The sequence below is a fragment of the Gadus chalcogrammus genome, chromosome 1, assembly GCF_026213295.1.
Source record: "Gadus chalcogrammus isolate NIFS_2021 chromosome 1, NIFS_Gcha_1.0, whole genome shotgun sequence".
NCBI lineage: Eukaryota > Metazoa > Chordata > Actinopteri > Gadiformes > Gadidae > Gadus > Gadus chalcogrammus.
The window spans coordinates 14641856-14665096 of NC_079412.1; the positions used below are offsets into that span (position 1 = coordinate 14641856).

Sequence of the window (23241 nt, forward strand, 5' to 3'; positions counted from 1 at the left end):
GAACATATATATTAAATACATATTGTTGGAGATAACAATAATGATAATAATTACGCTCTCAAAAAATGTTCTGTTCTGCTGCATCACTATCCTGAATAGAGCATGTTGTCGAGATACAGTTACAGAGAAAACTATGCCAACTAACTGAATGCAATATAATGTCTGACAGGTCTGATGATTGATTGTTATTGAATATACTGGCCTATAGACCATGTGTGTAAATGTACTTTATCTTGACTACTCAAATAAACTAAGTCAACCTCATCCTTTTAAAAGTAGGTCAACATCATGGTTCACATTTCTGCTTGATCCCATGACTGTAATATAGGTTACTATAAGCCTAGAATGCCTACAGATCATTGGAAAACACCTATTGGGTATTATTAAATTAATATAAAGGCATTAAGCTGCGAATTTAATAGGGATTAATTGATGAATACTCTCAGCGCCATGAATACTCTCAATGCCGAGTTCAGCAAACAAGCAAGTTAAAAAATGAGAGTGGGATTGTTTCGACGTCTTTTATTGAAAACATTACGTCGATTTGACATTGCATTTAACCTTACCTGAATGAAGCAATCTGGTTTATTTGGAGTTCAAAATGTAATCTTTTCTTCTTAGTTTCCTCATACTATGACGTTGGACCAATTACTTTCTCTCGCAAAGTATGACCGTCCAAATAATCTATTAGTCAGAATCAGAATCAGAATCTCTCTATTGTCATTGCACAAAGTGCAACGAAATTGGGGTAGAGGCTCTCAAAATAAGTGCTGTTTAAAACAAAAACTAAATGATAAAAGGGTTATTTAAAAAAATATATATATAATGTAAAAGAACTCAAACAAATATATATATTTTAAAATGTCAGCCAATTTTAAAGGTCAGATTGGTTGATAATGCAATAATTTATAATTCTACCTTATTTAGACAAATAACAGCTCTGGGGTAGCCTATTGGTTTTTGATCTGATTGCCCTGTAGCGCCTCCCAGAGGGCAACAGTTCAAACAGGTTATGGCCTGGGTGGGATGAGTCTCTCAGGATGCTATGAGCTCTCCTGAGGCAGTGTCTATTGTAGAAATCCTCAAGAGAGAGAAGAGGACATCCAATGACTTTTTGTGCCGTTTTTATGACCCTCTGGAGCGCTTTCCTCTCAGCTGCAGTGCAACTGGCAAACCACAGCGAGATGCCTTAGCTTAGGACAGTCTCAATGGTGCAGCGATAGAAGGTCATCAGCCTTTTCTCCTGAAGATTGTTCTTCCTGAGGATCCTTAGGAAATACAGTCTCTGTTGGGCCTTTTTCATAAGCGCCTTGGTGTTCATTGTCCAGGTCAGGTCCTCCTGAATGTGTATGCCCAGGAACCTGAAGTCCGAGACTCTCTCCCCGTTCATATAGATGGGCTGAATGTCCGGTTGATTCCTCCTTTAATCAATGATCAGCTCTTTGGTCTTTGAGGTGTTGAGGATGAGGTTGTTCTCCGCACACCATGTAGACAGTCTTTGGACCTCCTCCTCACTGACATTTTCAACCTGTCTCTGGAACAAGTCTTTTTTCCCATCCTGCTTGAAATCTGCCACAATCATCCCAATCCCTAAAAAGTCACCCACTACCAGCCTCAATGACTTCCGCCCCGTAGCACTCACCCCAGTCATCACCAAGTGCTTTGAGAAACTGGTTTTGAGACACATCAAAGCCTGTCTCCCCCCCACCCTGGACACACACCAGTTTGAATACCGGACTAACAGATCCACCGACGACACAATAGCCATCGCTCTCCCCTCAGCGCTGTCACCTAGAGAAAGAGGGGAGCTACATCAGGATGCTCTTCATTGACTTCAGCTCAGCTTTTAACACAATAATACCAGACATTCTGATCCCCAAGTTAATCAACCTGGGGCTCCCACCACCCACCTGCTCCTGGATAAAAGACTTTCTGGTCAACCGACCCCAGCAGGTGAAACTGGGTCCTCACCTCTCCTCCTCCCGCACTCTCAGCACTGGGTCTCCCCAGGGCTGTGTGCTGAGCCCACTACTCTTACTCTACACATCCGACTGCAGTCCCACCCACCCAGAGAACATCATTGTCAAATTCGCTGATGACACAACGGTGGTGGGCCTTATAACAGGGGGAAACGAGTAGGCCTACAGAGATGAGGTCCTGAAACTTGGTGAGTGTTGTGTTTCTAACAACCTGGCACTGATCATCACCAAGACCAAGGAACTCATCCTGGACTTCCGACGGAACAGAGCCGCCCCTGCCCCCCTGTACATCAACGGTGAAGGTGTGGAGCGAGTGCAGTCCTTCAAATTCCTCGGAGTCCACATCTCTGCTGATCTCTCCTTGTTGGTCAACACCTCAGCGCTGGTCAAGAAGGCCCAGCAGAGGTTACACTTTCTGAGGGTGCTCAGGAGGGAGCATCTAAACACACAGCTGCTGGTGACAATCTACCGTTCCACCATCGAGAGCCTGCTGACCTACGCTATGTCAGTGTGGCACTCCAGCTGCACGGAGGCCGACAGGAAGAGACTGCAGAGGGTGGCAAACGTCACGCAAAAAATCATTGGCTGCCCTCTGCCTTCCTTAAGCACCATCTAGGGCTCCCGCTGTCTCAGCAGGGCCAGAGGCATCCTGAAGGACACCAACCACCCCGGCTACCATCTCTTCAACCTGTTGCCCTCTGGCAGGCGCTTCAGGTCCATATATGCCAGAACAAATAGACAGGAACAGCTTCTTTCCCAAAGCTGTCACCATACTGAACTCAGATCTGTACTGATGTGTGTCTGTTTGTGGTCTTTACTGTGTATTTAAGTTTTACTTTGTATTTACCTTTTTATTTATTTTTATTATATTTATTTATTTTTATTATATTTTGCTTTTGTATATTATTCTATATTATATATTCGATAACTATGTGTGCACTTTTAAGGAGCTGCTCATTGCATTTCGTTGTACTTTTATAATGACAATAAAGCTTTCTATCCTATTCTATATGCAGTCTCATCCCCACCTGAGATGAGCCCCACCACTGTTGTATCATCCGCAAACTTAATGATGGTATTGCTGGGGTGGCTGGGGATGCAGTCATTGGTGTAGAGAGTGTAGAGTAGGGGGCTCAGCACGCAGCCCTGTGGGGAGCCGGTGCTGATGCAAGTGCAGAGGAAAGATGGGCACCTACTCTAACTCTCTGGGAGCGCTCTGTCAGAAAGTCTTTAATCCAATAACAGATGGGTTGTGAAAGACCCAAGTCCATTAGTTTGGTGAGAAGTCTGTTTGTATGATGGTATTGAAAGCAGAGCTGAAGTCTATGAAGAGCAGCCTGGCGTAGCTCCCCTGATGTTCCACGTGTTCATTAGAGCATTATCTGAACCTCTGGATATCAATGAAGACAGAAAACCAACGTAAAGAGGAACCTTGAACAACAATGATGAAAATAAATTTCAGCATATTTTCATGAATTATGTCAGGAGAAAATGTCAAAGTTTCAATGTTTTATTTGAGGTTTTTGTGTCTGAATAAAGAACCCCATTTATTCAACAGAACATAGCCTTCTTCTTTTCTTTTTCTTTTAGCCTATTTACTACACTCTTCACCTGATTTGCAGTAGGCCTACCAGACAAAAAAATGTTTGCTTCAGGTTAGTGATTGCGTCTCTAAAGTCATCCTTTTTCGCCTACGGCAACGTCCAGATGATAGTGTGTGATAGTTGGGTCCAACCTCGTAACCGCCTCTGCAATTTAAAATAAGGAGAGGATGTGGATTAGATTAGTGGAGCAGCATTACAATAATACAAACTGGCACCGACTTGATATGACTACAACTCCCTGGAGGCATCTCAAAATGGCGGAGTATAACAAAAATCTCATGATTGCATTATAGCGTGAAACAACACAAAATAAACAAACAGCCACAAAAAATATGACCATTTATTGAAAATGAATCATCATTCTTCCGCCATGCTATGCAGTTCCTGAAGACAGCATACTATTTTTGCGCCGCATTAATAAAAGAAAAATGAAATAAATGTATGAAAGTATTTTTATAAAGGTTTTGAGCCAATCTCGAACCCGCCTTAAAAAGTGGGCAGTAGTGCAACTATGTAGCTGGCAAGCTTAAACAAGTGATGTGTACACATTCTATTTTCGGTGAGCAAGACAATTTCTATAGAAAATGGGTTACGTGAGTCAATAACTTCTTAAAATAATATTTTTCCCAGGAACCGACTTTCCCACGCGGTGAGATATATCTAAGGGCTCCCATTGTTCTTCTGAACCGGTTCTACACCAATTGCAACCGCAGCACGCACCTGCAACAGTAACATCCCACCACCATCTTGCCTGGCTGACGAAAACGATTATTTAATTCTTCACCGATTATCAATTTCGATTAAAAAACGTCACCTAATCCCAAAACGTAGGCTACCTGAACCGCATATGTGTATATTCTTCAATTCAGAACAAGTAAATTATTTTGTTTTCAGGTGTATTTCTGCTCTCCCAGACTCCCTAAATACATCAGTGGCAGAATAGTGAGTGCAATACAGCCATCCTGGACCGGTACGATCATGGGTGCGATCATGTAGCCCTCCCAGCCACTAGCCTGCTGACGCGGACTACCACTAGAGGGCGCCATAGCTAGTGTACTGGATCACAGACAGACGCTGGATGGACGCACGTTGCTCCTTTACGTCCACATTGCAGCCATATTGGAGAGGTGTAGGAAGTATAGGAAGGTGCTGGAGTTTTCCGAATAAAAATCACTATCATTTTGACTTTTTCTACTGATTACATATGGTCATTTTTATAATAATATTAATTCAAGTTATATTATTTATATTGATATATATATATATAAATTATATAACACTAATTAATATTATGTTATTATCCCGTTAAATCATACTCATTTGTTATCTGAATGAAGACAAAGTAGTGTTTGCTATAGACTTTACACTTATTCTTAAGAATTTAGAAGTTTAATTTGCCTGACTGACAAAAATGTGACAGTGTTTCTATGAATGCTCTGATTCCACTCGTTATTTTTTAGGAACCCTATACTGACACCACTACAGGCCCCAGTGTCGATGCAAGTGTCAATGGCCACAGCCAGGAAGAGACTGAGGAGGCTTCAGATCAGCCATTGCCCATCGACGAATACATCAACTGTGACATTGAGACATACAGCACGACGTCCATTGCATTTCATAAAGGCCTCCTGCTAAGCGCAGCAGATCACATCAGAATGATGGTGTGGCCAAGACCTCAATGGGGACGATAGGGGCTGAGCTTGAAAGGATGTCTGCAGAAGAGACTCAAGACTCAAGACTCACCTGTTCAGAGTCCACCTCGACACTGCATAGCCACCCTCCCCCTTCTGGCCACCATTGTACGCTGTATTGTATTGTGTTGTATTGTATTGTATTATAGTACTTAACTGTGTAGCAACTGCAGTAGCTGCCGTCATTGCTGTAACACGGGGAATTGGTTAGCCTAGCGATTGTTGTACTTGCACTTGGTTCTATGAACATCCTTTCTGTACCGACAGCGATATATTGATGCACTTCTTATGACAAATGTACTTATTGTAAGTCACTTTTGGAAGTGTCTGCTAAATGCCCTAAATGTAAATGTAAAAAAGAGAGGCCACCAGAGGACATCATTGCAGTGGCCTGCAAAGGCATAGATCAAAAGTTTAGAATGGTGCCACCACATCTCGTGTCTTGCGTGGAGAACTCTGTCCAGAACCTTTTCTTTTTTTTTGAAGAGCACAACCTGACAGACACACACACACACACTACGACTCTGGACTGGATCCTTGAGATTTCTAATTATGCTTTTTTCATTTATTTTATTCTTTAACTTTTATGCAAGAATGTCACCTTCATCCCATTTCAACAAAGCAAAGTCCTCTGGTCCTCCTTTCACATGAAATATTTCATACAGAACCCACATAAACATTACATTATGGGGGACATGGTGAGCACATGCCATGATCTCCTTCACCATTAACTACTCAGCAATAATGTCTCATTTGCAATGCGTGTCACCTTCACCCTATTTCAACATAGTTTACATGTGAATAAAGCTATGCCATGGTACTTGAATCTTGGCATCTGAATGAGGGCAAGTCAGTGCTCTCTTTGTGTAACCGGTTGTGTTTGTCCACCGACTTGTGTGGATGTCTACGGCGTGGGCAGGACGAAACCACAATACAGGACTAGGTCTCCAACTTGTCCCCTTTATTCTGGTTTAAATGGTGAGTGACACCCAAATCGTGTCGACCATTAGCAACTGCATCTATCAATATTCAGACCACCATCTTAGATATATTTATCTCTGCCTGATGGCAAATACGTATTGACATTCTACATAAAACATGTCTTCGAATAGTGGTTAATTAACGTTTATTTTCCCAACAACATGTGAACCCCAGATTTGCTTAAGCCTACCTGGTTGAATGGTGACAGACAAATCGTGTCAACCATTAGAAACAATCAATATTCAGACCTGTGCAACAAAAAGTGTAACAATTATAATCCAAAATGAAAGCTGCAATTGCATTTCCATTAAGGAGCCTGAAGACTCAGACCACCCTCATCCTCATCCTCATCGTCATCCGCTTATCCGGGGTCGGGTCGCGGGGGGAGCAGCTCAAGCAGGGGGCCCCAGACTTCCCTTTCCCGGGCCACATTGACCAGCTCTGACGGGGGGATCCCGAGGCGTTCCCAGGCCAGTGTTGAGATATAATCTCTCCACCTAGTCCTGGGTCTTCCCCGAGGTCTCCTCCCCACTGGACGTGCCTGAAACACCTCCCAAGGAAGGCGCCCAGTGGGCATCCTTACCAGATGCCCGAACCACCTCAGCTGACTCCTTTCTAAGTAAAGGAGCAGCGGCTCTAATCCGAGTTCCTCACGGATGGCTGAGCTTCTCACCCTATCCCTAAGGGAGACGCCAGCCACCCTTCTGAGAAAACTCATCTCGGCCGCTTGTATCCGCGATCTCGTCCTTTCGGTCATCACCCAGCCCTCATGACCATAGGTGAGGATAGGAACGAAGATCGACCGGTAGATCGAGAGCTTTGCCTTGCGACTCAGACCACGCAGACCATTAATGGACTTAAGGCCTCCACACACCGGCGCCGCAGCGGCGCGGCGCGCATTTTACGCGCGTCAAAAGCACGCCCCTACCACCAACAGGAGGCGTCGCGACGGCCGCGCTGCAGTATAAAATCAGGAAGTCACCTGTCAATCAACCGCAGCAAAGACACGAAACGCAATGGGTGAGTAGCCTATTGTAGCCTAGTTTATTTATTTTCCATCTTTTTGGCTGAATAATTGGAAAAACGTAGGCTAATCTGCGCAGTGAAAGTATGTTTTCAAGCATCAGATCAACTTAGTTTGTAGGGCACTTTATCGTTTTATTTACTGTCATTTCTTATTTATTTTATATTTTGCAATTATTCATCTACTGCATCAACAATCTCAATAACTGCAGGACCTTCTATTAAGCCTTTTTAGTATATAGTGCAGTCACCTTTTAAGGCCAATTGTTATTGTGTGTATTTATTGTATTGAGCTCCTGGATGGCTTTATTGATCCCCATTGGGACCAATACAGTATCTATCTATCTATCTATCTATCTATCTATCTATCTATCTATCTATCTATCTATCTATCTATCTATCTATCTATCTATCTATCTATCTATCTATCTATCTATCTATCCATCTATCTATCCTTAACATAGCCACACATTTACATTTATGCAGCCAGTAGTTATCCATTTTAATTGAGCAAGCTCTTTTACATTTTATTGAGTTTTTTTTATTTCAACAGAACAAATAACTGTTGCCAGAAAGAGGGGGGCTGCCGTTCTTCTCCTGCAAGGAGCAAGGAGAAGACGAAGGGTTTGGGTGCACCCCATCAATGAACGGAGACAAGAACAGGGGGTATGCCACAATCTGGTCCAGGAGCTCCGTGCAGATCCTGAGAGGCACGCCAATATTTCAATTCGCCACTAAGTGTGCAATGGCAGAACCATATGGTGCAGCCTATATGATGACCTATATTCTAGTTATTATCCCTCTCTGGTATACTCTTTTGCATATATACTTTTTTTTTATCCCTCGGGATAAATACAGTGATGTTATTGCTGTGCTGGATTCAGTAGCCAGTGTATTTTATTTGAGTGCTCGAGACACTCCCTAAATCCAGAGAGACAGTTAATACATGATCTGACACCAGAGAGACAGTTAATACATGACAATGCATTTTTGAGCTTTGCCTGTGTTTCCTTTTACTTATCTATTTTATTGTATGAGAATGTTTCTATGTGAAGCACTTTGAGTCTGCTTCATGTATTAAAAGTGCTATATGAATGAAGTTGCCTTGCCTTAAATAAAAAAATATATATTACAAGTAATCTGGTTTCTACCTACATGGTGTGATTATATGTGACTTGATTTCGTCTATTTCCCATTATGGTTAATGGTTTGGGTACTTAGTCCACCATTGTTGATTTCTCACCTGAAGATCCAATCTCCAGAGCTATGGCTCGCCAGGCAATGACCTTTTTGGAGTTGTCTTTGTAATGACGGGAACTTTGGTCATACAATTCGACATATTTTTCCACCTCGACGACCAGTCTCTCATCGTCCATTCTCGTAATTGTTTATCACAAACGAAAGAGGGCGACATCTAGTGGTGAGGGGTAGATATGGAGGTGCCTACGGGACCCGGGATGTACAAACCAGCTTTTACAAAGCGCTTTTTCAGGGGCGGCGACGCTCGGGAATAGAACACTGTCTCGAAGAGTAGTTGGGCGGCGCGGCGCGGAACGCTGCCGCGCGGCTAGTCGGCGCCGGTGTGTGCTAGTACACCCGGAATAATGGGGGCAGACTTTTTAACGCGACGCTGCGGCGCCGGTGTGTGGAGGCCTTTAAGTACCATGAACCTGGGCCTTCTTGAGCTCTGGGTCACTACCTGTGATATCTCCCACCTGTACATCTCCACTGGTTATGGTCCCGTCCATGGAGGTCTTGTAGTCTTGGTAGTACTGCTTTTCGTTTTTTAGCCAAAATCACAGCCTGCTGTTATAGAGACATTACGTCTCATGCAGCGCAGAACATACGCTCAAGTCGGTAGTCGGTCAGATTTGTTCTTCGCACTTTATGGACCGAGTCGGGGAGACGGGAGCCGACTGATCGATCCGACTGCCTTTTCTTCTGACAATCGCTCGGCAGTCGGATTGGTGTGTCAAGGGCTTAGGGATTGGTCTGTGGAGTGGTATTTCTGGTCATACTCCACCTGCTCCCTCTGGCCTTGTTGGAAACGCTGTCAACTGAATAGATTTCAGAGCACATGATCCTTTGTCTATAAAATATAATATATTAACAATGCCTGTATTCTTATTGTTGCACTGTATATTTCAGTTTGGGTGGTAATAGCTAGACCTAATATATTAAGTCAAATTCACTTCAATCAATAATATGTGATGACCATATTGTCATTGACATAAGCAGTGGCTGTACCAACATGTTTAATGATAACAGTTAATCAAAAAGCCTCAAGCAAATAATCCATATCATCATCATGTATTTGGTGAATTGAATAAACAAAGGCAGGATTTGAGAAATAAGAAAGTAGTTCTGGAATTGCACAAAGCAATTGATCATCCAAATGTCAAGTTTGGCACAATGGAGGGAGTGTGTACGATTAATAAAATATAGTGCTGTAGTGGGTTACCTTTGCGTTACTCGAGATATGCACAATTAAGTGAAACCTGAGATTCTTGGGATGCAAGAGTAGAACTTGGGACACAAAAGAGATTGTCTGAGTCAATAACAATGAGTACTGCTTTCCCCCAGGACTGCCTGGGGTAGGCTGGGGCTACAATGCAGGACTCATTCCAACACCACAAAGGATCACTTTCAAACGTGAGGAAATGAAAACAGAATCCTGAAACGGTGAAAGGAAAAAAGACAGGAGATAATAATTAGCACATGAATTTTGTTTTTAATTAAGAAACACCAAAAAAAAAAAAAAAAAGGGGGTAGTTTAAACACTTGTAAAGAAATTGTTGGTAAGACACTATTTCAACTTGTACAATTCCCATCACTGATCTCCATGATACATTACTTCCACATTTTGGCCTGTCATCTGGAGTTAAACATGAACTAGAGAAAAAATTAAAAATGAAAGAAATAATGACCACATTATGGAAAATGTTCCAATCAGAAACAGTTCATGAATATTTGTTCTTTCAAATCATTGCCTTGACGTAGTTAATGGATATGGTGGGGCAAGCCAATTTACAGTTCATATGGACCTCCAGTTGTGAATTCATACACCCAACACCCCCAAAGTAGTCGTTCTTTGGGGGAAACCTCTTGCCCTCTTTAACTTCACCTACAGCACATTTCCCCCCCCCCAAATAATATGGCTGCTTCCTTGTATGCAACATAATGCTCAGACTGATTCTGAATTGAGGCCAGCTGTTGTTCAGGATAATGGAATCCTGGAGCGAAGTGTGGGCTCAACAGAGGTCATGTATAATGGCTGAGAGAGTACAGGGACTACAGGTGTGGGCTCAACAGAGGTCATGTATAATGGCTGAGAGAGTACAGGGACTACAGGCGGAGAAAGGTTTTAACAAAAGTTTTTCCGGGAAACATGAAAATAAAAATGGGGTTGGGGGATGTGGGAGGCAAAAAACGATAACCAAAAAGAACAGCAGTAAAGGTATTGCTTCAAAAAGTGGTATCAAGCAAAGCAAAAAAAAATTGAAAATAGGAAAAAAAATATATATATGAAAGAAACAATAAATTATGAAGCAACTGTGAGTAAAATTATAGTGCTATTTCTTTTGAATATGAAACATTTTAAGCGTACAAAAAAAGGTGACATGGTCTGTGAAGCCTGCGGTGAACATGCGGTGATGAATATCTATTCATATGATCAAGAAGGGGGCGAGTGAGCATGGCGTTCTATGGGGAGAGGGAGGCCAAACACACGTACGCACCTATGCACACACACACACACACACACACACACACACACACACACACACACACACACACACACACACACACACACACACACACACACACACACACACACACACACACACGGCCTCAACTGTTGTTGAAGACATTGTTGAATGGCTACAAGGTGGATCTAGCACTGGTCCTGTAGCAGCTAGAAACATTAAGGTTAACGTTTGGCAACAAGTTGAGGCATTTTTGCCATAGACTTTCTGTTTCGATATAAGAAAAATTACACATGCAAACACAAACACGCACACGCACTCTGACACACAAACACACACGCAAATATGCCATTCATAGATAAACTCACAGAGACAAACAATCACACATTCTAGAATGTATAGATAAAAAATTGGTTTTCTACTCCATCAGGGACCGACATGAATAAGTAATATCTCATTGTTACCGTTTGCAAACTCCCAACGCTAAGCCACTGTGACACAACTGAAACTTTACACCAAAAGACAACTGTGGCTGTGAGGGGGTATAGCACCAAAGTTTCCCCATTTCTGTCGATGGGAAGAGCAAGACCCAACATAAGATACCAGTAAAAGTGAGTGTCTGGTGATTCGGAAATACATCAAAAACGCACTGTTCCGTTCCTGAATCCCCTTGCTCCATGCAGTCCTGCATGTTGTATTCCACCTGTTAACCTGAGTTGCGTCTAATGAAAGCCTGTGGCTGTGACCACGGCCCCCTCTCCCAACAGTCTCTAGAAGACAGTTAAATGTGCTCACCTCCCAAACTACGGTAGCACAGAGAAACGTCAAGACGGTTAGGCCTAAAGATCTGAACATTTCTTTCGATCTTAATCACACTAAGACCTATAAAGAAAACCGAAGAAAAAGAGACCTGGACACTCCAGGAAATAAGAAAAGCGGTTGTGGTTAGTTTGCACGTTTCCCCCCGCCCCCCACACAAATATATAATACATATTCATATGTATATAAATAAAAAAATTCAGTGCTGTAAAAACATCTCCACCTCCATAGGATCTGAGCCTTCGTTGAGGATCTAATGCACTTTGACTCTTGACTCTGCTGGTCTTAAGCTACTACCGGGAATATGTCAACTGTTCTGGTTCTCCTGTGTTAATAGTCCTTCATCGAGAATACAACACAGAGGAAGGGAAGACTTGTTAATACGATTGAAATGTTATCTCTTTTTTTAGTTTTTTGGTTTTAACGCAGACAGAGAGAAGAATCCTTGCTTTTCTTTGTGTGAGTGTGTTTATGTGTGTGTGTGTGTGTTTTTGGTAGCAGCGCAGCACCGAGTGTGTAACAGGTTCTATATGAGTCGCTCCCTCTCTCTTCCTCTATCTCTCCTCCTCTCTCTTTATCCATCTTCGTTCTTTCTCTGCGTTTGCGGTTGTGTGTGTGTCCGGGAGTGTGGGGAGGAGTGTGACTCCATCACTCTATAGTCTCTGGTTGTGTGTGTGTGTGTATGTGTGTGTGTGTGTGTGTGTGTGTGTGTGTGTCTGTGTGTGTGTACTGCTGTCTATGAGGAGCAGGGTTGCACGTTGACGCCGTGCTTGGCGTGCGCCTGCAGGTCGATGGCATGCGCCGGCTGAGCCCCAGGCCACGCGCTCATCAGCGACACGCTGCGCACGCAGCCCCGCATACCGCCGGAGAACTTCCCGCCCGTCATCCCCACCATGTCCGGAGCGCCCCCTGGAGGGCCACACACACACCCACACACACATGCACATACACACATGCACAGATCAGTTTGGTTGGCTCATCGCAACATCAGAAGATCATATTATTTATCATAGTCATTAGAATCTTTCTGTGGAATCAGATTTGTGACAATATAATCAAACTTTTTAATTCTCAAACAAAATTTGAGAAAGAATTTGAGAGGGAATAACAATCACTGACGCAAAAAAATAAAGTTTTATCTCAAAAGTAAAACATTTAAGTTTCAAAAAAACTATTTGTGTGATCGGTTTAACCTGGTCTTCTTCATTTTTGATATCATGTCATTTTGTTTACAGTTCCCTTGCCTTCTTTCTCACTGACTCACTGATCAGACTTTGGCCCTCACTGTTGGCCTGGGCGTACACTAACCAATAGTACAGTTTGCCAGTGAGTAAGATAAAGGCACAAATCTGGAAACTGCAATGAGCACAAAAACTAATTAGCCAATGGGCATCCCTAAAAAATAATAAAACACCCATGCAAGAGGTTCATATCAGAACTCCAAACCAAAGGTCAGGTAGTGTAAACGAGAGAGCTTGCAGCATAATCGTAAGCCGATAGGGAGGGCAAGAGTCTGATCACTGAAGCTGAGCTAAGAGAACGGTAAAATAAAAGACCTGACACCTAATCCTCTCACCCAGGTACATGTCCTCATGATGATGTCATTACATCCTCCCCCAAGGTAAATGTCCTCACGATGATGTCATTAAGTCCTCCCCCAGGTACATGTCCTCATGATGATGTCACTACGTGCTCTCTCCCAAGGTAAATGTCCTTATGGTGATGTCATTACCCCCCCCCCCCCCAAGTTAAATGTCCTCATGATAATGGCACTTTGTGCTGTCCCCCAGATCAATGTCCTAATGATGATGTCACTACATGCTCTCACCCAGGTATATTCTGCCTTTGGTGTTGACCATGAGGCTTTTGCCCTTGGACTGTCCGTGTCTCATGTCTCCCCCGTCTATCTGGATGTAGCCCTCTTTTCCAGTTCTGCAAGGGGGGAAAAAAAGTATTGCATGTTGACAAAGAAAAAACATTTATAGCATCAAATATATTTACCTTATACGTTTTGTTGTTTAGCAGGATATATAACAAAAATAAAACCTTTAAGTGATTTTAAATATATATGTATAAATCACAAAAGATGTTTATAGAAATGCACAGACAAACATATAGGTAGCGTCTAGCTGTACCGTACCTGACCGCGGTGACCTTGTGCCATTGGCCGTCATTGATTGGCTCCCACGATTTAATCTCCGCCTCTCCACTGCCCAGCTGGTAACTGGATTCAATGCACACATCATCAGTCCTCTGTAATACGAGCTGTAATGCTTACAACAAGAGGGAATAAACAGACCTTTGTCTATAAACACACATTACCTGAAAACAAGGTGTCCGTTCTGCAGCCCCAGGCTGATAAAGTCCTTGCCCTTTCCCCTATCGCCCATTTCCTGTAACAGAATTTGTTTATCAAACAAAATGGAATCGATTGGCTTCCAAGAAGATGAGAGAAGGTGTAACTGTCATCAAACTAAAAACTTTTTTTAATTGCTAAATACACTATCTTGAAACAAAAAACACCTCATTGACATTGTTTGAAGGCCATCGCCCTTATGAACATTTAACTTTGTCCCTGGAAAAACTGCACTGAAAGCCATAGTCAAGTTCCTTGTATAAGTAAGCATACTTGGCCAATAAAGCCGGATTCTGACAGGTCAATTTGAATAGAATTGTATACAAATAACCAAATATTTGAACTTCAAACTATTGGATTTTTTCAAAAAAGTTGACAACCAGTGTTTGGCCTGCTTTTCAACTGATTCCAACTGGTGTATTTCCTTTGTGTTTGAGTTGATACCTTTTTGTTAGCATGCACCTTGCGCAAATGGCGTGTGCCATTGGTCTCCTGAGGAAATGGATGGGGTGAGTTAGCATAGCACGGCTGACGCAGGCAACATGCAGTAGTGGGGTCAAACACAGCCATAAATTACTTTGTTAACAAATGATTAACAATGATAAAGCATTACATTTATTCATGTCATGCTATTGTTTTTCTTGTTACAGCCATTCAGAAGAAAATGCCAATGTTAAATGTACATTATACAGTCAGGAACTGTGCATACATGTTGTGAAAATGTGGTGTGTTAACAGTGTTTTTTTTCTTTACAAAGGAAGATAAGAAGATAAGAAAGGTGATAAGAAAGCAATTGTTGTGAGATATGTCGAGAAAGAGAGGAAATGCAAAGAGTTAGGTGGGTAGGTACAGAGAGCAGGCATTTGGTACATTCGGGTGAGATTAGTGGTCTGTATGAAAGGACCAAGGGGCCAGGTATACGCCTCAGTCTCTAGGGGTCAGGGCTGAAGTGGGTGAGAGACCTACCACCCCCTGCCAGAGCACCAGGCCCTCCGAGGAGGTTGTGAGGACCTCCAGCTCAATGGTCTCGGGCGTGTCCTGGGCGCTGCAAGACAAACCACCAGGAGAACTCTCTTGTCAAGTGTCTCGGGCAAACTCCAATGTATTCACACACAGCTTTTAATCACAGGCACTGGTTCACGAAGGTCCTCTTTGTTTACCTTCGGGGGAAGATGAGTTTGGGAAGGGGAATGTAGCCATCGTTGTTGAAATGTGCTGCATACTGATAGGGCGAGTCTAAAGAGAAGAAAAGGGAACATTTGGAATAGTTTGAATCCTTGCATTTTTTCCAATGTAACATTTTGCTCTTGAATGTGCTTGTGTGCTTGGAGCAGTGTGCCCTCTAGTGGTGAATGCATTAAAAAAACATCCAGGTGTAAGAATAGTTTCCAGTTTTTTGTAGAATCAAATGTGTAAATGTGCAGTCCATCATTAATTGTAATATGGCAATTGATCAATTTTGGTATAAAACATCCTATGACTTTACTGGATTACCAAATTCAGTAAAGAGTCTTTAACCTAGCCTGTCAACCCAGACAGGTTATAACTACAGACAGTTGACATTATGGAAGCAGAATGGTGACATACTGTTCCTCCCTTACTGTTGCTCCCTTACTTGTTCCTCCCTTACAATGTCATTCCCTGCCAGACTCATCACTCACCTGCTGCACGCTTACTAACCATACAAACTCACCAAGAGACCGCGCCTCCATGCAAAATAATCCATAACATGTATTGATTTGTGCATATTGGCCCAAACAACATTGACATAACATTCGGAGGTTAGTGATGACGAACCCGGTGCACAGCGTATGGACATAGACAGCCGCTTACCAAAAAAACAAGAACAAATAAAAACAGTGCTTCCTGTTTTTATTTTTAACTTGTTCTTTAGGTTGAGCGGTTGTGAAGAAGCACAGAGACATGAATGGATGTTGTTGTGATGAGGAGTCGATACGGCGCACAGGAAAAGGGTCACATAGTCCAATAACTGAGAGCAACAAAAACGAACTGACGTTCGACTGCTCAATATCCCTCCATAAAAACAGCCAACAAACAGTTATCATACCCTTTCATTCAGACAAAAGGGTGTGTTTGAGTGTTTTGTTGTGTGTTTGTGTGTGTTTGCGTATATATTTGTATGCTTTGTTGTGTGTTTCTGAGTGTGTGTTTGTGTGCATGTGGGTGTAGGCTTAATCATGTGTGTGTGTGTATGTGTATGCATGTGAGTGTGCTTGTATGTGTGTGTGTGTGTCAGACAGTAGACAGACGAGTCGGCTCGAGGCTGGAAGGGACACGGGGCCCCTCCCAAGGGTTTAAAAGGGCCCCCCTGTTAGTCACGGTAGTTTCAGGCAGATTGGATAGTCAGGTACTGTACCATTCACCCCGTTACCCTCCAAATTCCACGGGGCCTCAGTGTGGCTGGAAAGCGTGCCTGTGTGCGCGGGGATATGTTAGCCATGGAAGTGAACGGGGGAGACAGCACTTAATGAGAAACCAAAACAGGGGCCCACACTCCAAAGAGCTCCCACTAAACACAGCGAACTGATGGTAGAGGAACTGTGCTAAGGACATTCTGAACAACAGCCACATCCAAAACTATTAGGAAATCTAAATATGGGTAAAAGTGGTATCCTGAAACAACAACTTATAGAACAAAAAGCATCAATAGGTTTCGTCTGATGTATTTCCCAGCCCTTTTCCAATGCCCTGTAGAAACACAGGCTTCGGATCTTACATTTGATCAAGCATCACATTCCATGATTCTAGTCTACGTAGTCTATGTCTATGTTATTCTAGGGGTGGTTCTACAGTTTAACGCATGCATTACCACTGGTGTCCTGGTCACTCACCTTCCTCACAGTACAGGCCCGAGTGTCCCGCCGTGCACACACACTGGCCCTCCACGCAGCTCCCGCCGCTGTGGCACTGGTGGTCTCTCTGGCACACCTCCCTCACTACCTCGCAGTGCTCTCCTGCAGAGGTCAGAGGTCAGACTCAGGCCGGAAAGACGTGGGAAACAGCATACTGTGTATGGCGTTCATAAGGGCCTTGTGTTGTTATTGGTTCTGATGAAAAATGGTATCGTTCAAATGTTTGTTTGGTTGAAAGGCAACGTAAAACAAATTAAACATAATAGTTTATTAAAATAAATATAAATGTATACTTGTGTGTGTTTTCTGTGTTTGTTAATTTGCCATGATAGCTGACATTATACATACATCATGCCAATCAATTGTTCCTAACATCATGAGGCTGCTGGCCTATTCTAGTGTCATGGTAGGAAGAACACAGGTTACACTCATCACACCTCTGCTCCTTTTGTGTACCAGGCTACGGACCGCAGACTAATCTTCACTAGTTGAGTCCTACCCTCTGCCCTGGCACATAAAAGGAGCCGCCCCATAAGAAGCATTTTGACTTTCAGCTGTGTCTGTCCTGCGGTGGCCCCACTGTGAAAACAGTCCGTAGGTTGTAATCATATGAAGGTAACACTCCAGACCACACTTGATCATGTGACTCAGGACCACACCTTCTCTGTGATCATGTGACTCAGGAGTCCTGAGTCACATGATCAAGTGTGGTCTGGAGTGTTACCTTCATATGATTACAACCTACGGACTGTTTTCACAGTGGGGCCACCGTGATCATGTGACCCAGGACCCACCTTCAAAGCCGTCTTTGCAGAGGCACTGGTACTCGTACTCGGCGTTGGACATGCAGTGGCCCCCGTGCAGGCAGGGCCGGCGGTCACAGGGGCTGTCCTCGGCACACTTGCGGACTCCGCGGCTCTCCGTGAAGCTGTAGGACAGGTCCACCTTCTTGTTGTTGATGGAGACCTGATTGGGAGGGGTTGACAGGTTTTAAAGGAAAATATAAGGTCTATGAAATTTCTACCTCAACTGTCTGTTATCTTAAATCAAATGATGGCATTGCCATTGGTACTACTCATAATTTATATATTTTTAATTAATTTACTTTTTATTTGTCTTCTTTTATTGATCTTTTAATTCCTGCAACTGGACTTTCGGCATCCAAATTTTACGTCTGGGATTGGTAAGCTGGTAAGTGGCTAACATGAATAGTCAGGTAGGTTGTGAGATGGATGGGTCATCTCTGATCAGAATGACGTGATTTACATAAACCCTCTTGTTTGCGGTGTCAATACAATAACACAACGTTGTTATCATGTATGCGTTTACGTAAGAAACAATAGAGCTATGGATCTTTTGTATAAACACAGCAAAGAACAGTCCCATATCCCACCTCTCCGATGCACCCCGTGAAAAGTACGCTGATGTTGGCTGGCTTGGGCAGCATGCCCACGTCCCGCACCCCTCCCAGGTACATGGGCGTGTGGATGTTCAGGCCCTGGGCCTTGCCCGGGGACGTCTTCTTCTCCATGGGCCCCTGGTCCACCCTCAGCTGGCCCTCCCTCATGTTCCGCTCGGCCACCACTCGGTGCCACTGGCCCAGGGAGACCGGCTCCGGGCTGCGCAGGATGGCCTGGCCTGTAGAGGCAAGACGGAGATGACGACGTCATCACCATCAATGGTTCAATCAGACTTTTAGACTTTGATATAATTTGGGGTTTATAATGATTCTTTTTTGTGTTTTACTACTTTGGTTATAATAAAACAAATCATCAAATCACTCATCAAATTAAATTATAATTAACGTGTCCTTCGATCAAGTTGTGACCAAAGTATTCCCCCTGGTTGAAATGTTGTGGATAATTGCCATGAAATTATTTCGGTGATATGGTCTTTTCTTTTTTTTGTGTGTGTGTGTGTGTGTGTGTGTGTGTGTGTGTGTGTGTGTGTGTGTGTGTGTGTGTGTGTGTGTGTGTGTGTGTGTGTGTGTGTGTGTGTGTGTGTGTGTGTGTGTGTGTGCGTGCGTGCGTGCGTGCGTGCGTGCGTGCGTGCGTGCGTGCGTGCGTGCGTGCGTGTGTGTGTGTGTGTGTATCTGTGTGTGTGTGTGCCTACATATGTGTTTGTGTGTGTGTTTGTTTCTGCATAATGTACGTGTGTGTGTGTTTGTGCACGTGTCTGAGTATGTGTGTGTGTGTGTGTTTCCTACCTGTGCCCAGCTCGTATCTGAACTCCACGTGTCCGTCCACCATGGAGACGGCCACAAAGTCCTCCACCTTCATCTTCTTCCCTCCGCAGAAGAACATGAGGCCGTCGCCTTCCTGCGGCTTGAACTCCAGCTCCACCCGCAGGTCGTCGTGGACGTTGGTGAGCGGGGGGTAGGCGATGTAGGACGCGTCGCCATCAAACATGGGCGTGGTCACCAACTCACCTGCAGGGCGAATCTCCGACTTAGATTTTATATTTTACGGATGCATTTGTTTTGTCCTGAATATTATTGCAAACATGAATAAAAGTCACTGAGTGTTAATGTCGATGAACGAGGGAGTACATATATAACATTTAGAAAGGTGAAAGATCGGAGTCTGAGTGTGCGGTGTGAGACTATCTTGGTAATAAAGGCCGACTAGCATGTTGTGACTCATGCTAGTCATACGCATTGCGAGTATATGTTCACCTTTCTGGTGGATATCATTATTTTTACCTAATATTACTAGTACTGGTGAAAGACAAAAAAACGGTTGTGGTCACAGTTCAAACTGACAATTATAATAAACATAAAAAAAAGAATAAATACAAGTCCCAGGTCACATGACATGTCAACACAAAGCGAACGGGCCCTGTGATGACCTCAGACCTCGGCGGCCTCTCTTACCTCCCATGCACTTGTTTCCTGACTTGCCCAGATGGCAGCGGCAGTCGTAGCCGAGGCCGTTGGGACGGTTGATGCAGGTGGCATCAGGACCGCACGCGTCTGGGGATAAAGAAAATACCAAAAGTAAATAGACCTGTTACATTAGACTGATAATGTGTTGATTGTGGCCCTCCTTGTGGGAACCATTCGGTGGCGCGTAAAGGGCTGTTATTGTAATCAGTGGGTGATGTTTGGAGTAAACACAAGGTTGCACGGTTTTAACCGTAAAGCATAGACTTACCGATGTGGCAATGCAGTGCAGAGTGATGCTGGCAGTTGCTGCCGGTAAATCCTTCCAGACAGCCGCATTTGTACAAGCTGGCCTCTGAAACTACGCAATTGCCCCCATTCTGCACCAACATACAGACACACAGACACAAAAACACAGTTTAAACAAATTGATAAAACTGTTACAGATCTAACAATCATTTCAGCAGCCCAGAATGTCTCGACATCTTCTTTGTTATGTGCTGTGTGGCGATTGGTCGGTTGACAATGTCTTGGTATCTCATCATATCTAATTATAATTCAGAAATCCTATACATCCTGAGGCTGCTAGTTCTTTGGTTGCGTCTTCAACACCCCACCAGACAAAACTGTGTAGTATAGTTCAATGGAAGCTGGGAGGTTTCTCCTCTGCAGGTCAGTAAACTAGTAAGTTCAACAGCAGATCCATGGTCCCCTCTCTCCAGATCACTAGAGTAGTTAGTTATAGTTATGTACTCCTCCTCACTGACCTGGCAGGGCTGGTCCTTGCATGTGGGACAGTTGGTGACGCCGGTGGAGCTGCGGTCGAGATCTTTGAAGATCACTTCCTCGTCCTGGATGATCAGCTGACGGATACAGCCTGTGAGGAAGTCACAACCACGTGTTTTTTTCAAATGATACATCATCCTGTCTGAAGCTCATCCTAGAAGAGATCTAAGGCATCCACTGACTCTTTGGTTCTCTCATAATAATTATCATAATAATGGATTACATTTTTCATAGCACATTTCTATCCAAATACCCTTGAACACGAAGAAGAAAAAACTAAAATATAACTATAACATAAACAGTCATGTACTGAACATCCTAGGGGGTTTAGGCTTTAGGCGTTATAGGCTTAGCCTAGCTATTTTATTAAGTACCTTATTTCATAGTATTTTCCATAGTAATTTGTTTTATTTCCAAACATTTAGGGTTAAGATTAGGGTTAGAACTCTAACCCTAACCCTTATTTTAAGATCAAATAGCACTGTGTGTTAACGTCACATGCTGGATCAGATAACAAACCGATGCCTTACCCACAAAGCCGGTCTTGATGCCCGCTGTCTTAGCGATGAGGGTGTAGTTGGGGTAGCCCCCCACATGGAGCTCCTCGTTCAGATCCAGCCCCTGGAACTTGCCCTGCGGAGAGAGAGGAAGAAACGTCACACCAAAGGTCCCGTACCACTGTATCCACCACAGATGGGTGTACATCACAACGTCAGAATGAACGTCCACTTTGTGTTTCTCTTACCCTTTTTTTTTTATATTATTTAATGAAGCAGCCTGAGACTCAAGAATTTCATTGCCAGCGACTGCTGCTGTAATTGTTGTGCATTTGGCAATAAACCATCTTGAATCTTGAATGAAGCCATGGCAGAGAGACGGGCGGCCGTACCTGGGAGCTGCCGTTGATGGCCTCCCCCCCGTCCACGCGGAGGGAGCCCAGGGTGAGGTTGCGGTGCAGCTCCACTGTGTGGAACTCTCCCAGTTTGATGGGGTTGGGGTCGCGGATGGTGGCCATGCCGGAGCCCACATCGAACCTTGAGGGGTTCCAATATATTGATATGTCTTATACTCAAGTCTTGTGGTTGAGTTTAAGAAGGGGGGAAGAGATGTGTGGCTCTTGGCCCCACATGACATTAGATTAATGTGGTTAGTGGCAGGTGTTTTCATTGACGGATCATCTCACTTATCCGCTCTTTAAAACACGTTAGGCAGAAGAACAGTGGTTACTTTATGTCAGCGTGTTGCCGGACATGGCTCTGGCTGTGAAAGAATGAAACGGTTCATCTCAGGGTGCCAAGCGAAGTGCTGGTGTGTCTGTCTCTCCGTCACATCGCAGTCTAAATCCGTTTGGTCGTGCTGCTCTACGCCAAAGATAGCCACACTTAAAATCAGAGCTGCATTTGACAGAAGGCAGACAGAGAAGAGGAATAGGAAGCTGACCTGAACTCCAGGCGTCCGCCCACGAGACCCAGGGACATGAAGTCTGCTCCTGTGCTCTTCCTCTGGCCGTTGTAGACGATCATCCCTGCACGGTCACATGTACCACAATGAGCATGGAGACCAAGCATCTTCACACGCATCCACACGCATCTGTTACATACAGTACACGGTAAAAAATATACCTCACGGTTATTTTATTAGCGTCCAATTTTTTCCAGTGGGGAAATCATCCAGCACTTTGTATTATTGCAAGATTTTTGCCTTTTTTTGTTCAAGTCCAAGTTGCCAAAAGCATGGTAATATTATGTCGGTGTCAATTTTTTTTTTTTGTCTAGAATCTTTAACAAGAACTTGTATTTACCTTGTACTGTTCTCGACACACACATACACACAAGCATGCACGTACGAAGCACGCACGCACGCACGCACGCACGCAGACACGCACGCACATATACACCCACACACACTCACACAAAGGCTAGTGGTTTGCAAACCGTACTGAAGGGCAACATGCTATAATGAAGCCAATGGAAAGCCAGGTGATGCTCTGCTGGGCATTCCTGAGTGACAGCCAGACCTGTGGTCCACATCCATTCCCCCTCCCCTCCCAGGAGCACCATGCCAGTGATCATGCTCGCTGAGCCACACCATCCACATGTGGTCATTGCTTGCACTAACATGCCGCCAGCTTACCAAGACAACCCGGATCACTGACACTGTGGATTGTTTCAATGGGGCTTGATCCAAAAATATACTTTTAGCATTTCCTGTTGTAAAACAACTGTACGAGTGTGCATTGAAACAATCCATGATGTCGTTGATAAAACAGCCAGATGTCTTACTGATTAAATTATAAAAAAATTAAATAGGGTTGCTGCTTATTATTAAGGAAAGGACTGTATGTAATGATTCACATAAAATAAAAATGAACAAATAATAAATATTTTCTGTTTATCTTCTCAACTATGTCAGACTGAATGAATCACTCATTATCAGTAATTGTGCCATACAAAAAAACAACAACATATAAAAAACATGCCATAGTTATATATGCTATAAGGTGAATCACCTTTAAAAGCAGTGCTGTCTTGTGGGTGATAAATA

The 23241-nt window shown here is 43.6% G+C and overlaps 1 protein-coding gene across 10 annotated transcripts in view; it reads right to left on the reverse strand.

Annotated features, from left to right (window-relative positions):
• Positions 1-9594: 9594 nt before the first annotated feature.
• Positions 9595-23241, reverse strand: part of hspg2 (heparan sulfate proteoglycan 2) — a 99953-nt gene continuing 86306 nt past the window's right edge. For 6 of the 10 annotated variants that reach the window (XM_056591094.1, XM_056591108.1, XM_056591127.1 and 3 more), the window contains 17 exons: positions 22138-22222; positions 21587-21731; positions 21228-21330; positions 20679-20788; positions 20183-20291; positions 19903-20001; positions 19237-19458; positions 18424-18668; positions 17825-17996; positions 17010-17132; positions 16535-16591; positions 15318-15393; positions 15124-15202; positions 14124-14194; positions 13942-14025; positions 13630-13733; positions 9595-12710 (listed from right to left, as the gene is read on the reverse strand). In XM_056591094.1, coding sequence (XP_056447069.1) covers positions 12538-12710; positions 13630-13733; positions 13942-14025; positions 14124-14194; positions 15124-15202; positions 15318-15393; positions 16535-16591; positions 17010-17132; positions 17825-17996; positions 18424-18668; positions 19237-19458; positions 19903-20001; positions 20183-20291; positions 20679-20788; positions 21228-21330; positions 21587-21731; positions 22138-22222 — 2057 coding nt within the window. In that variant the 3' untranslated portion in view covers positions 9595-12537. The remainder of the gene's footprint in view (positions 12711-13629; positions 13734-13941; positions 14026-14123; positions 14195-15123; positions 15203-15317; positions 15394-16534; positions 16592-17009; positions 17133-17824; positions 17997-18423; positions 18669-19236; positions 19459-19902; positions 20002-20182; positions 20292-20678; positions 20789-21227; positions 21331-21586; positions 21732-22137; positions 22223-23241) is intronic. The other 4 variants (XM_056591144.1, XM_056591149.1, XM_056591118.1 and 1 more) reach the window with 3 other exon arrangements.